This window comes from Hetaerina americana, unplaced genomic scaffold, assembly GCF_022747635.1.
Source record: "Hetaerina americana unplaced genomic scaffold, ioHetAmer1.1.p SCAF_5, whole genome shotgun sequence".
NCBI lineage: Eukaryota > Metazoa > Arthropoda > Insecta > Odonata > Calopterygidae > Hetaerina > Hetaerina americana.
Genome location: NW_027287095.1, coordinates 58518015 through 58531344, shown reverse-complemented (window position 1 = coordinate 58531344; position 13330 = coordinate 58518015). Strand labels below are relative to the sequence as shown.

The 13330-nt window shown below is 40.7% G+C and overlaps 1 protein-coding gene across 1 annotated transcript in view; it reads left to right on the top strand.

Moving 5' to 3' along the window:
* Positions 1–749: 749 nt before the first annotated feature.
* The window catches only part of stac (C2 and C2B_Munc13-like domain-containing protein staccato), a 148673-nt gene continuing 136092 nt past the window's right edge, over positions 750–13330 (top strand). Inside the window, exon 1 of the mRNA XM_071591591.1 lies at positions 750–1673. Coding sequence (XP_071447692.1) covers positions 1564–1673 — 110 coding nt within the window. The 5' untranslated portion in view covers positions 750–1563. The remainder of the gene's footprint in view (positions 1674–13330) is intronic.

Below are 13330 nucleotides of genomic sequence, written 5' to 3'. Positions count from 1 at the left end.
TGCGGATGGCAAGGCGACTCGATTTTCGACGCCGAATTTAGGTCCGTGGGTGTTTTCCGGTGGCTATTCGATCCTTTCGTAAATCAGAAAACTCCCCCTGCTGTTGTTGTTCGTCCCACTCCTCTCTCATCCCTTTCGAGTGCCTCCGCGGCCAGTCGGGCGAGCTACTTCATTTGCATGGATGAAACTGGGACCGTCGGCGAATTCCGAGAAAAATTAGTTTTTTCTCTTTTTACCTTTGGCGAGACTACTTCTCCGCGGTTGCTTTGCCTCCTTCCTCCACTCGTTCACCTTCAAATTTAAGTTAAGTGCAACTGAACGAAGTGCCACGGGTGGGCGAATTGGCTGACGAGGGCGAAATTGAGACCGCTTTGAGGTTTTCTGTAGATAGTTTGTCTCACCCCCGCGCCACGAGGATTAACCGCGTCTCCACAGTCGCGCTTCCCACCCTTTCCGTCCAGCGTCGCACTTTTTTACGTGTTTGACACGCCCCTCGAGCTGAGAGATATTGTGATACACATTTCGTCGATCTCCCAAGGAGTCCAACATCCGCTGGAGGGGTAGGAAGGAATATAGCAAAGCAATAGTGGGAGGGGGACGAAATGGAGGAGTTGTTCGAAAGAAAAATAGGGGTGGTGAGGAGTGGGGAGGAGGGCGTGAGGGAGGGGTAGGGGTGGCCGGTTCGCGAAGAGGTAGCAGCCTGGGGGGGAAGTAGGGGAGCTCGTCAGTCTTCATTTGCCGGCGGAAAGGGTGAGTTCTTCTTCCCGTCCTCCGCACCGAGCTGGTCGGTCGCTCAAGATGTTCCCTGGATGCCGCGGAGAACTCATCATCGAGGAGATAGCGCGCCGCCGATCACCACTCTTTGTGTTCTCGGGTGCAGGCATGTGTGTTCTACTGTTCACGTGAGACATCCATTTCGTCGCTTTAGGACGTTTGTGCGAACTTAAGCGAAGGACTTCTGATAAGTAGTTGAACGAGAGAGAACACACAAAGGAGATTCGATTAATAATTCGTCTCCGAGTTGAGGGGGGGGGAGTCAACCACCCGCCGGTGAACTATAACTGAGGAATCTCTCTCGCCTATTCATGGAAATCTCTTTGTCTCCCGATTGCTCTTTTGAGTTGAGGATCAAGTTCACGGCGAGGTGAATTTCTTTCTTCGATCTTTGAAATTCCAACTCTCACGTGATTAGGGACTCGCGTGGCGTATTGGCGTGTGGACTGAATCTCCGAAGAGACATCATTTCGATCTGTTCACTTGCTAATTGCACATCATTGAGCGGGAGTGGTAACGCGCAAGAGAGAGAAGTGTGTCTTTGTGTTTTCTCGCTGCTGAGAGGGCTCACTGGGGGATAAATTCCTTCCGTGAACCGCCGATAGTGCTGCATAAGGGGTGGAAGGAGATTTAAATCATCGAAGGAAGGCGTGTCTTGATCGAGACTCTGCGGTTAGCATTTCCCCGGCGCCCGCCTAGCCTCTTTCCCTCTTCGGAGCGTGTGTGAGGGGCTGACCAAAGAACGACTGACTTATCTCAACCTCACCAAAGACTCCTTCGGATCCCACGATGGGGGAGAGCGGAACGATGGACGGAGGACCTGCACTCGTGATGAAGAAAGGGTCTCCTTGGAAACCTTGGCGGTGGAGAGGACGTCGTATTGGAGTGGTACCGCAAAGGTAAGATTTCGCATTTTTCTTTCTTTGGGAGAGATTTTACTGAAAATCCAAGCCCTCTTTTACTGGTGCCAAGTCCTCGCTTGTGTGATATATCGAGAAAAGGTAGTAATAACCTGTTTAACCTTTCAAATTGGCGGTTGACAGAATATATTAAAATTGTTATTGAAATACCCGAGGAAGAAATGATATATTAATTCTATCTGTAGTTTGTGTTTTCTCTTGAAATTAAGCAGAAGATCAGTAAGAGAATGATCGAATAGGAGCAACAGAAACCTTAGTATTCATTTCGAACTTATTCAAATTGTCTAAGAATTAAAAAAATAATGTTGTCTTGTTTAGGGGTTGGATTTGGGCATTCAATCTGGCAAATAGTTAAATTCTCGTTGGTTATAAAATCATGTGAACTTTTTCAAAATAAATTTAAAATCATTTGATTTTAAATGAATTTTTAATTTTGTCTTTTGTTAAAATAAATTGGTTAAGAATGTGTTTCTCACTATCTTCTCCTCCACTTCTGTTGTAAGTTTTATTAATAAAAAGAGTTCGGGAATAAAAAGAGACGTTTCAGGCGTGATATGGTGGAATATCATGATCAATTAAAAATTACCAATTTTTAATTAATTAGTTCGGGAGATTTTAATTTAGTTTTGGTCAGCCATTTAGGCATAAAAGTTAGTTTTGGTTCAAGCTCAATAATTTTGTAAAAAATACGGCCGATACCATGAATTGGTAAATGCGTTGTGGTGCACAAATACACTGATCGAAGCACTCACCACTTGGTTTGCGTCACTACTCTGTAGTGATGAATGCCGTGGGATTATTGCAATTTCAGTGAGCGTCTGTTCAAGTAAAATTCCTACCAAATAACAGTGCTTCTCAGACATTTTTCTCCTGTCCTTGAATGAGGAATACTTTTGCTCCGTAGATCCCGAAGCAATGCTCTCGGCTTCGTTGCCCTCAGTTTTTATTTTCCGGTGCAAGAATGTCTGTAGTAGTTGTTTGCTTGTTGACTGTAGGAGTCAGGAAGTATGAGCGTCGTGCTATTGGGTACATGCTTGGATATTCGTTGGCACGTGCTCATCGTCCACCCTATTGTGGTACTTTCGCTCTCCCCCTTTCCGTACCATTTCATCATCTATCTCCCAAGTTACCAATATTTATATTTTGGAAATAGCTTTTACGAATTCTGACTAGGTTCACCGATGTTGTCGAGGAAGTTATTGCTTTTGTTTTTGCTTGTCCGCGTTTGTTTTCTTCCCGTATCCTGGCGAGATAAAATTTATATTTTTTTCTCTTTTGAACGGTTTACGCTCGAGTATTCATGTATACATCCGTTGTTATGGAAGCACGTGTTTTTCATTCTGAGCTCTAGATATGACCATTGCCGTGAACAAAGTCTTCCCACTTTCACAATAATGATTCATTTGATCTCTCCTTCCGTTCCACTTTCATTAAAAGAGTGGGCATTAATGTTACATGATCGTTGGAGGATATAGTTCAGAATATTTTCCATGATGTGACGTTGTGCGCGGCATATCATCTGACACTATTCATCGTTACTGTCAAAATGCATCATGCACGCTCGGTGCCCCAGTTAATGAAATAAAAATTCATTTGTGTTAAATCTTCATAGTAGGAATGAAGTTCGGTGGAGAATTAATAAAATCGGTTAGATCTTCGGTTGATGAATCTTTAGTTATCCAAGGAATTACAAGCGTTAATAAGCGCATTAGAAAACCAATATGATAAGTATGGACGAAGATCAATTAAAACAGAGCAAAGGTTGTGAGAATTTCGAGATGGAAGAAGGCTCAGATAAACGTTAATCTTGGAGGGTAACAATTATAGCAGTTAACCTGTCTTGGAAGTGTCTTGGAGCAAGATGTTTATAGTAGTAGGAATATAAGAAGAACTGCATTGGGCAAAGAAGCTTTCTCGTGAAGAGGAGAGTTGGTGGAAAGGATGTTAAGTATAGAGGATAAAACAAGACCAGTGAAAACTTAGGTATGGAGTACGGGCGGAAACTTGGCCATTGGAGACTTTAGGCGGAAGCTAGGATTTTGAAATGTAGGTGTGGAAAGGGATGGTAAAAGTAAATAGACGGAAAATAAAATATACGAAGAGGTACTAGGCAAGGTGGGGGAGGAGAGAGAATTGGAGACGTGCTAAGAAGGGACTGGCTCTTGAAGGAGGTGATAGAAAGCAAGGTGGAAGGGACAGGTAAGAGAGGGCGAAGGAAAGTCGAAATGACGGACGATGTGGAAGAGGGTGATGGGCATAAGGAAATTAAGAGGAGAGTACAGGAAAGGAATACATCAAGAAGAAGAGACCTCCATGGACCTTCCAATCACGGCAAATAACCTATGATGATATTAATGGAGTCGATGTCCATCCAAAACCTACATTAAAAGGTAGACTACCAAAGAATAATGATATTATCATATATGTATGACTTACTATCATCGCTGAAAATTAACGTGTTTACTCAGGGCACCAGACTTAGGGGACTAGGGCCACCTCGTAGCTTCATCCTAGCAGTGTAATTTTTCGGGTAATATTCCTGGAAAACCGTGGTTAGCAGAGTGGCAGGAACTTGCTCCCTTCTTTGTTAACATATGAATTCCAAGTGTCATTTCGCTGAGAATCAGGTATACTCTACACTAACAAATCAAAACAACCATCGGATCTTTTAATGTGTTTTTCCCGATTTATATTATTTCCTTGGACTAATTGATTACCTTGAAAACTTTGTTTTTTCCACAAAAATACTTGTTTAGTTTATTCGGAAATATTATGGCTAATATGTTTTTATCGTGAAAACATGAAGCTATGGTATTTATTTATTCTCCTCTTGTTGGTTATTTTAAAAAGTATTGGTCTCTAATTTTCAGTGCGTTTCTTACACGTGATGGTGGATAGTGTTGTATTTGGGCAGGAAAGGCGTAGAATAGTTCGGAGACATTTCAGGATAGCAATATACATGAAGTAATCTTTTTTTCCTAATAAAACGCTTACATATTGGCTCTATGGTGTCATGACTGAAGTTACAAATTCCTAATTTTGCTTCAAGTCAATCCATAAATAAAAAACGGGTTTTTTCATGTTTACAAATAAATTTTTTAAACGGCAACTTTATGAAAATCCTGCTATTCATCACCGATTTCTGCGAAGGAGAGAGTTGTAAAGTTCGAGTATTTCCTTTAATTTGCTGCTTTTCCTCCTAATTCCTTCCATTTAGCGCTTTAAATGGGCGAATCAACTGAGTCTGGGCACCGGGTGCGTTTAAGAACTACTCCGGCGATTCTGACTAATTGCGAGAATTTTTAAATTTATTTTAATTTTATTTTTCTTTCTTTTTTCCTTTACTTTTTCATCGGTATAATTTAAATGAACAATCAAAATGAAAGATGAGTAACTTTTAACCAAAAAAAACAGGGGAACGTTGCTACCTATATTTTTGAGTCAATTTTGTTCTGAAGTGCACTGTACGATACTGATGATAGAAAAGTAGTCGGTGAATAATCAAGGAGAAGTTGACATACGTCTGTGGCTAGACTGATTGCTTGAGCACAGGTGTGGCTTTTGGACGTCTGGAGCCACACGTTGGGCTTGCGGACTTTGTGGACACCTGAGTCACACGGTGAAGACCCTTCTCCGATATGCCTGAGTGACCTGGAAAGAAAGGCCGACGTGGGTCAAAGGAGCTACATCCTTTCGCCGCTCTGGTGAGCAGAAAATGAGCCACGCCCGAGACATCTTAAGGAGTTTCTAGACCGCATTCCCCATGAGGTTCATTGGTGATAGTTTGAGATTTAAATGCACGAGACAGTTTTAAATCATACCTTGGAATAATTTTGCGCAATGTGTTTTTTTTTGTTGTTTTAGAAAAAATGAAGCATTCAATGCACTTCTGGGAAATTTTGTGAAGCAGTATCCGCAGGGGTTGGGGATTGAAACAGGGTTGTTTAAATATTAGTGTGATTATCGATTAAATTTACGATGGCATCAGGGCTTTGGATGATGAAATAAGTTACGATGAAGGTTCATATTTAACAACATTGACTGACTAGGTTTATCAAAATATTTTAAGTTGTGCTGCATTTTATCTGCACGTCTTCCGTTGAAATGGTTGGAAAACAGCCCATAATAAGAAAAGTAACTTGCAGCATAATTCGGACGAACCTTTCACTAAATCTTCCAGTAAATGGAATTCAATCATTAATAGCAGTGCATTGAAATTGGCACAAGTTACTCGGCGCAACATGCTGATAGGTAAAGGTACAGATACTACATATATGCTTCTTCCTCGCGAAGTGATGAAGGAAATTTGAAGATTCACGGGCTGCTAGGATGTAATGGATTATTTCTTAAAGATGATGTCTAGATATAAATTTTCAAACTGGAATCGACCCTCCAGTTGATTGCTTACAGTGGTTGATCTTTAAGAATGATTTCCGGGCGTTAAGGATGCATTGTATGGGCAAAAAAATAGCAGCAATGAAAACATATTAACGACATTTTTATCACGAAATATAAATTGTATCGGTGGGAATTTTTGGGATTGCAGCACAGCATTACCAGATTTTACCCGCTGAATGAGTTTCAAAACTCTAGTATGCCTTCCTTTCGCAATCACCTCAAATTAACCAAACTACGTTGGTGGAGGATTCCGATCTCAAATGGCAGAAGGAATGTTTCAGTTGGCATTTCTCTCGAGCAGCATCTCGATACAATTATGCAGTGCGACCACGTCGGTTCGGCTTACCATTCGTATGAGATTCATGCGATGAAATGAGGTGATGTTATCTCCACTCAGTTGAACGAAAGAGGGTTGTTGTTGGTGTTAGCGCAAGATTGATAATAATGGCATTTAGGATGCTATCACTGTTATGTTTCGGAGCGTCTCACTCATCAAATTGATATATACATATAGGCTCGGGGATTCAGTTCCATTTAGGGTAATATTGCTAATCCAATACGACGCCCGACGAGTTACGGAAGAGCCGTGACGTTATTGACTTCCCCGCTTGAAAATTTCCCTCCACTGCGGAGATTTGGCGGCGGCGGAGACGGAAACAATTGAAAGGACGTGCAGAGGTAAGAGGCGGTGCCAGGCGGTGGTCCCTCATGACTCACGGCGGCATCCCCCCTATTACATTCGCTCCACTTCCGGGCCTTTGCCAGCATTTTTTGCCTCGGCTATTTCAAATGAGCCTCCGACCACAAACATTTTGGAACACAAACTAGGATGAGTAACAGCTCATATTTTGATGTTTTTTCCCCCAAGCATGTCTTGTGAACTCGGATCTTTTTTTATACTTAAGTGGGTAGTATTTCATCAGTCTATCGTTCTTTCATGGCATGAGGAGTAATTATTGGAAGTCCTGTCCGTAATCCGCTGCGGGTGGAATCTTTCTCTCTCGCAACTCAAAGAGTTTTAGTTTCTATATTGAGCTCTGTATTGCGATTTCTTTGTCAGTAGGTAATGTTGGTTGTTTAAGAAGACTTTAACGAATGTTCATGATAAGATGTAGTTAAAATGTGGACTTCAATACATGTACATACTTGGACATTTTTTATTGGTGCGTAATTTAGTTCACTTACGTAAGCATTAAATTAGTCAAAATAAATGTGTCATTGCCATTGCTTGTCGAGCGTCGTCAAGCAACATTTCTTCGGAATCTTCGATTAAATCACAGTAGTCGTATGTCGTCTCGCTTCGCTTTTCCAGCATTACGCGAGTGTGCAATTTACGGAAGCTACGACAAACAGTCTAATGCTAATGAATTACCCGGGGTGAAAATTCTCAGAATCAGTTTGAGTCCCATATAATAGTTCCGGCGACGTAGTAGAGTAATAGCGAGCAATAATAAGAGTATTAGAGTAATAGTTCCGGTGACGGAACATCCTCTTCTTCTGAACTTCTGGGGCCGATTCAAACATGAAATTTTAGACCATTGATGGTTTTTGATCCTTGGTAGGGGTAATGCGGTCATGAGGGGTTTTATCCTTTTATGTATCGACTCTTGGGAAAATGTGTAGCAATTCTGAGGTTAAGCCACTTGATAGAGATCCATCCTATGACGCACGTGAGCCTCCCCAGCATTATAAATTGCGGACCAAAGCATGCTTAAAGGATCGATTGACTCTCCTCGCGCCACCAAGTGGGTTGAATTCACGTCATATCCCAGTTGAACCAACGGCTAACTATTACGGTGATTTGGGTTGTTTAGGTAAGATAGTTCAACCCGTCGCGTCCTATCTATAGTTTAACAGCGAGCAGACGTCAGCGCTTGCCTTCTGTATTCTTCGTATATAGGCTGTCGGAAGATGTGGATGACTGTATCGGAATGAATTGGAGTTGGTCGACGGTGTCGCACATGTCAAATCATTTCTGATTGTCATAAATGGAAATTATCTCCCTATTGTGAACTATATAGTTGAGTTGGGAATTTAGAGCGGACCCAGATATTCCCGCGGAAAACGTTTACGAAATGTTACTCGGAGATTATGGGTTCGAATCCCGTCTCGGATCCGGATGCTGGGTTGGCACGAAAAAAGTTTTCCTTGGTGAGTTGTACGGCGTGATATGATATCTACCGTCGAAGTACGCCGAATATGTTTGCTGCAAACCCACAAGTTTGTCGGTTTGCAGCAACTTGGAAAATTGGGGAAATTCGTTGAGAATACAGGAGATGCGATTGCTTTTGGAGTTTAGGATGTGAGTATAAAATCTAGTACGAGGCGATCAAAATTTAAAAATAGTAACTGCCACTTATTAAATATATTTTAGAATACCCCTCTACCAACTCCAATACCGGAAAATTTAACCTTCTTTAAGCTAACCTTTGATTAAAAAAGACTGTTTAGTAGGATTCATTGGATATTCCATATATTCAATTGGTTGGTAGATTTAACAAGCATACATCAGTAAATATTGATATATTTACATGGCAAAGAAGTATGCAATGTATATATTTGGTAGTCTATTACGAGGGTCATCCGGAAAGTAGTACCCGTTCGTGCCGCATGAAGTGCTGACGACGCGAGTAGCCGCTGGACGAGGTCAGATAGCTTCAGTGGCTTGTCTGCCTTCTCTGAGCCAAGTTGCGTGACGCTAGCATTGCCTGTGTTGTTTCTGTGATTGTTTACAATGTTTAAAAAAATTGAGAACGCCGCCAGTTGTGAAGTGAGGGCAGTGATTAAATTCCTCAATGCAAGAAACGTTCGCCCATGTGATATTCATCGCCAATTAAAGGAGGTGTATGGAGACAATGTAATGGACGAGTCGTCTGTTCGGCGGTGGTGTCGCAACTTCAACATGGGGAGGGGGAACACACACGACGATGAGCGTTCGGGGAGACCGTCTGTCATTACAGACCAACTGGTGAACTCAGTTGACGAATTCGTGAGGAACGATCGGCGCGTCACAATTGATGACATCTGTGAGCATTTTCCCAATGTTTCTCGAACAATTGTTCATGAAATTGTTAAACACCATCTGCATTATGCAAAAATTTGTGCAAGATGGGTCCCTCGCGTATCTCAATGAGCTGGCGGCGAAGGACTATGCAGCAGGAATACAGAAACTTGTCACACGTTATGACAAATGCCTTAATTTGCTTGGAGATTATGTTGAGAAGTAGTTTAAAGTATCCTCTTTCAAATAAAATTTTTTATGTTTGTTAATATTTACTTTTGTGTCTTTATTTCACGAACGGGTACTACTTTCCGGATGACCCTCGTACTTAAGGTAGCTTTTGGATGGACACAAACTAAACAGCCCTAGATTACTTAGCCTCATCCAAAAGACAACGTAACCCCACACTACAATAAACCAGCATGCAATGATATATCATAAAGCATACTCTGAAAACTCCTACACTGAAAATGCATTGCACTGAAAATGGTTTAAATAGCCTATAATTAGATCATTAGAGTGGCACAGAGACGGACCGGCAAGGATAATTCAAGGAAAAATAAATCTGACTGAAATTTAGTCTGAAAAATTAAAACTGCAACTCAAAAAACGTTGAAAAGCCAAGGTGGATGAAGGTCAAAGATGGAAAAAATTTCCATTACTACCACACCAAATTACGGGGAGAATGAATGCCGTAATGGAACTAGAATTTCTCCTGTACACGCTTGCAGGTACACATGTAAGAGTTTTTCGCCGTGTGAAAAAGTCCCGTCTACCCGCGTCACGATACGATATGGCTTTGCGGACCTCAGTAACTTCTTTTATTAACTTGGCATCAATAATGAATTCGTACATTAATGCTAGTCAGTTCCAATAGGATCTTTTTTCTTTGGCATTTAAAAGTAACAACAGGAAGGATAAGTCAATGGTATATTCAGGATGGAGTGACAATGGGACATCCCCCCTCCCCTCCGACACGCTTTCCATGGCACGAATGATAAAGAGGCACGAACTGTCTATTGCACGGTGGGAACCTAAGGCGAAACTAGAATATTCCTGCGGGGTGGGCTTTCATCAGTTAACTCGAAGGCCGTGGGTTCGAATCCCTTCTGAAGTTACTGCATCACATTTGTCAGCGATACTGAATGAAAGCGAATCTATTCTCGTGAAAAACGTTTAATGTGACGCTGACCATTTCTACGCCACAGTAATCCCTCTCCCAACCCTAGACCATTATCGATACGGATATGAGATCGCGCTAATAGGTTAGCGTAGGTTGTGCAAATTGCTCTACACTTTCCTTAATTATTACTTCTTTGCCGTGACCAAGGGACCTCCCTTCCGAAAATAATCGTACTCAATTAGTGACAATTTAGGCGAGCCCTTTTAACTGGTCCATTTAACCCGTGACTGTTAACCGCTTGCCACTTAACGATGTGGCGGGTTTCACTCTCTTTGTTGCGACTTAAACTTTCCTTGCACCTACTTTCGTTGTTCACCTAGAAAACTATTTTTATCAATCCACTCCCTCACTCTTAACCGCATCCGCTTGACGCCCCCTGGTCTTCGTCTAATTTACGCAAACTCATTCCATTCCACTCGCAAAATTATGGCTATAGATATTACTGAACTGTAACACGCAGGATTCATAGGAGTTCCACATTCATTCATGCCCTAATTCTTTCAGAATCATTTAGATAGGCCACACCGGATCAAACCACTTAATGGGTGCCCTTTTAAGGCACTACCGTGAGGATTGGCAACAGAATAGGAATACATGCGACAGTACCAGCTGTATCGTTGACATTTGCTTGCCTCTGATGTGTGAAATGACTTGCAAAAATATGATAGAATAAGTGAAGAAGGAATTATTCACTAGGTCATAAGATGTTAAACTGGGTTGCTCTTTATCCAAAGGATAATCAGTTCCATCTGGAGACTATGAAGGAATTGCTCTTGGCCTGATAATGTTCACTTTAAATGAGTTAATAACCCACCAGACTTGATTAATTGTTGCATATTTTTTTCTGTCGAGGATTGCTGATACATCGTTGGATAGAGAGTCACTATGGTTAAGAAATCATAAAAGGAGATGGTGGCGCAGTAACAGCTTTGATTAAATTACACAAATCAATGGTGGAAGAACTGCAAAAATTTCTGTGATATCTGCATATTTCGTAAATTGGATATGTCCAAGTATGCATCTATTATATTTGAGGAATTAAACGGTAAAATTAAATAAAATAGCTATTGACTACTTTTATTACCGATGAGGGGTCTGAGGGGCATATGCAAAGGTGGAGAAAATTTCGGCTGGTAGGCCGACATACTTAACAAGTGTTTTGTAAACAATGGCAGTATATTATCATCACCTCGGTTTATGTGTATCCTAAGGATCGAAATTGGATATGGAAGATCGCCCAGACCGCCTCGTAAGCCACGAAGAACTAAAAAATGTTTTTACGATGCCTTTATTCTAGCTCCGTAATCCATTTTCAGTAATACACGACAATTATTTCTCAGACGTTCTTAACTGGTCAAGGCACTCGGCTGGACACCGAGGGATCTAGGTTCCAATCCCGGTCAAGTTGAATGATTTTTACACTTTGAAACATTTGTATTTTAATTATTTCTCACATAATTTTGAGCAATGATAATTTATGCACACTTATATTAAATGGAGAATCTGCAAAAAGACATTTTTCACTTAAAAATGTATTCTTTCATTTTGTATTTATCAATGATTTATTTCATTTCGTATAGTATGAAGTTACATTTAATCGTCTTAGCAGATATAATAGATTTGAATGGTATGCCAAAAATTCGCATAGTTTATAAATAATTGTCATAATTATTATCGGTATCCATGTCTACTGATGTCATTTTGTACCTCAAAAAGAGACCCTAGAAATAAAATACCCTCACTTTACTGTCGAATTTAAGTAGTAATTTAACGCGCTTAAAGGAATACATTGCGTTGAAAGGAAAAAATTAGCATTACCCTAACCAGCTCCCGTTAATATATTTTCGTGCTAACTTTGCACGTGTAGCGTTAATTTTATTACCAAACATTGTACCATAAACCGTCAAACTTAACGTATTAATAGCTAAATCGTCAAACGAAAGGGGATCCACAAAAGATAATTTTACGAAGAAAAAGTAGAGATAACGAGAAGATTGCAACCAGGCGTTTCGACCATTTTCATAGAAATGCAACTATTTGTCGCCATCTTAAAGAAGACAACAAACAGTTACATACTATTTCTTCTTTTTCTGTGTTTATGTTTCAATGGAATATTTTATTCACATTACTGTTCGCGGTAAGTAAAATCAATAGAAAAAATGCCCAAATCAACTTACATGGAATTTATTTTATCGGGCTTTAACTTTTAACGAAGGTGTCCGTCCCGTTAATTTCCTCTAGCAATCACTCATGAACACACCCTTCACAATTATCCCATTCGTATTAACACTTAGGAAAATTTTTCAGCTGCGCATTAAACCATCATACTATATATGTATATACATATATATATATATATATATATTCATGCGTTTCATATATATATATATATATATATATATATATATATATATATATATATATATATATATATACTCATATATACAGAAACAGATATAAGGAAAAGGGATAGGAACACATATAAAGGACGAACACAATAGAGGTGGGGAAGGCGGAATCGAACGGATCACAAGAGTAAAAATATTTCCTCAACCGGGACTCGAACACCGGATCTTTCCACTTGCCGGGCGGATGCTCTTAACCACTTGAGCTATCGAGGATAGTCAATTTACCCTGAGATCCGTGGGTCTAATATGTCGCCAAGCGCCCCGGTTCTTTCAGCCAAGAGATGGCGTCAGGGGCCTGTTTCACCCACCAAAGGAGAAATAGACAATACACAAGGAAAGGAAAGGACAGTGGGTTAGAATTCATACAACATCATACAGGAAAGGAACAGTGCGTTTCGTGGCACGCATAGCCAGAAGAAAGAGATGAGCCACATTGGCCAAATACACATTCAAACACGAAATCCCGCCAAACGGCGAATAAATACTCATATATACAGAAACAGATATAAGGAAAAGGGATAGGAACACATATAAAGGACGAACACAATAGAGGTGGGGAAGGCGGAATCGAACGGATCACAAGAGTAAAAATATTTCCTCAACCGGGACTCGAACACCGGATCTTTCCACTTGCCGGGCGGATGCT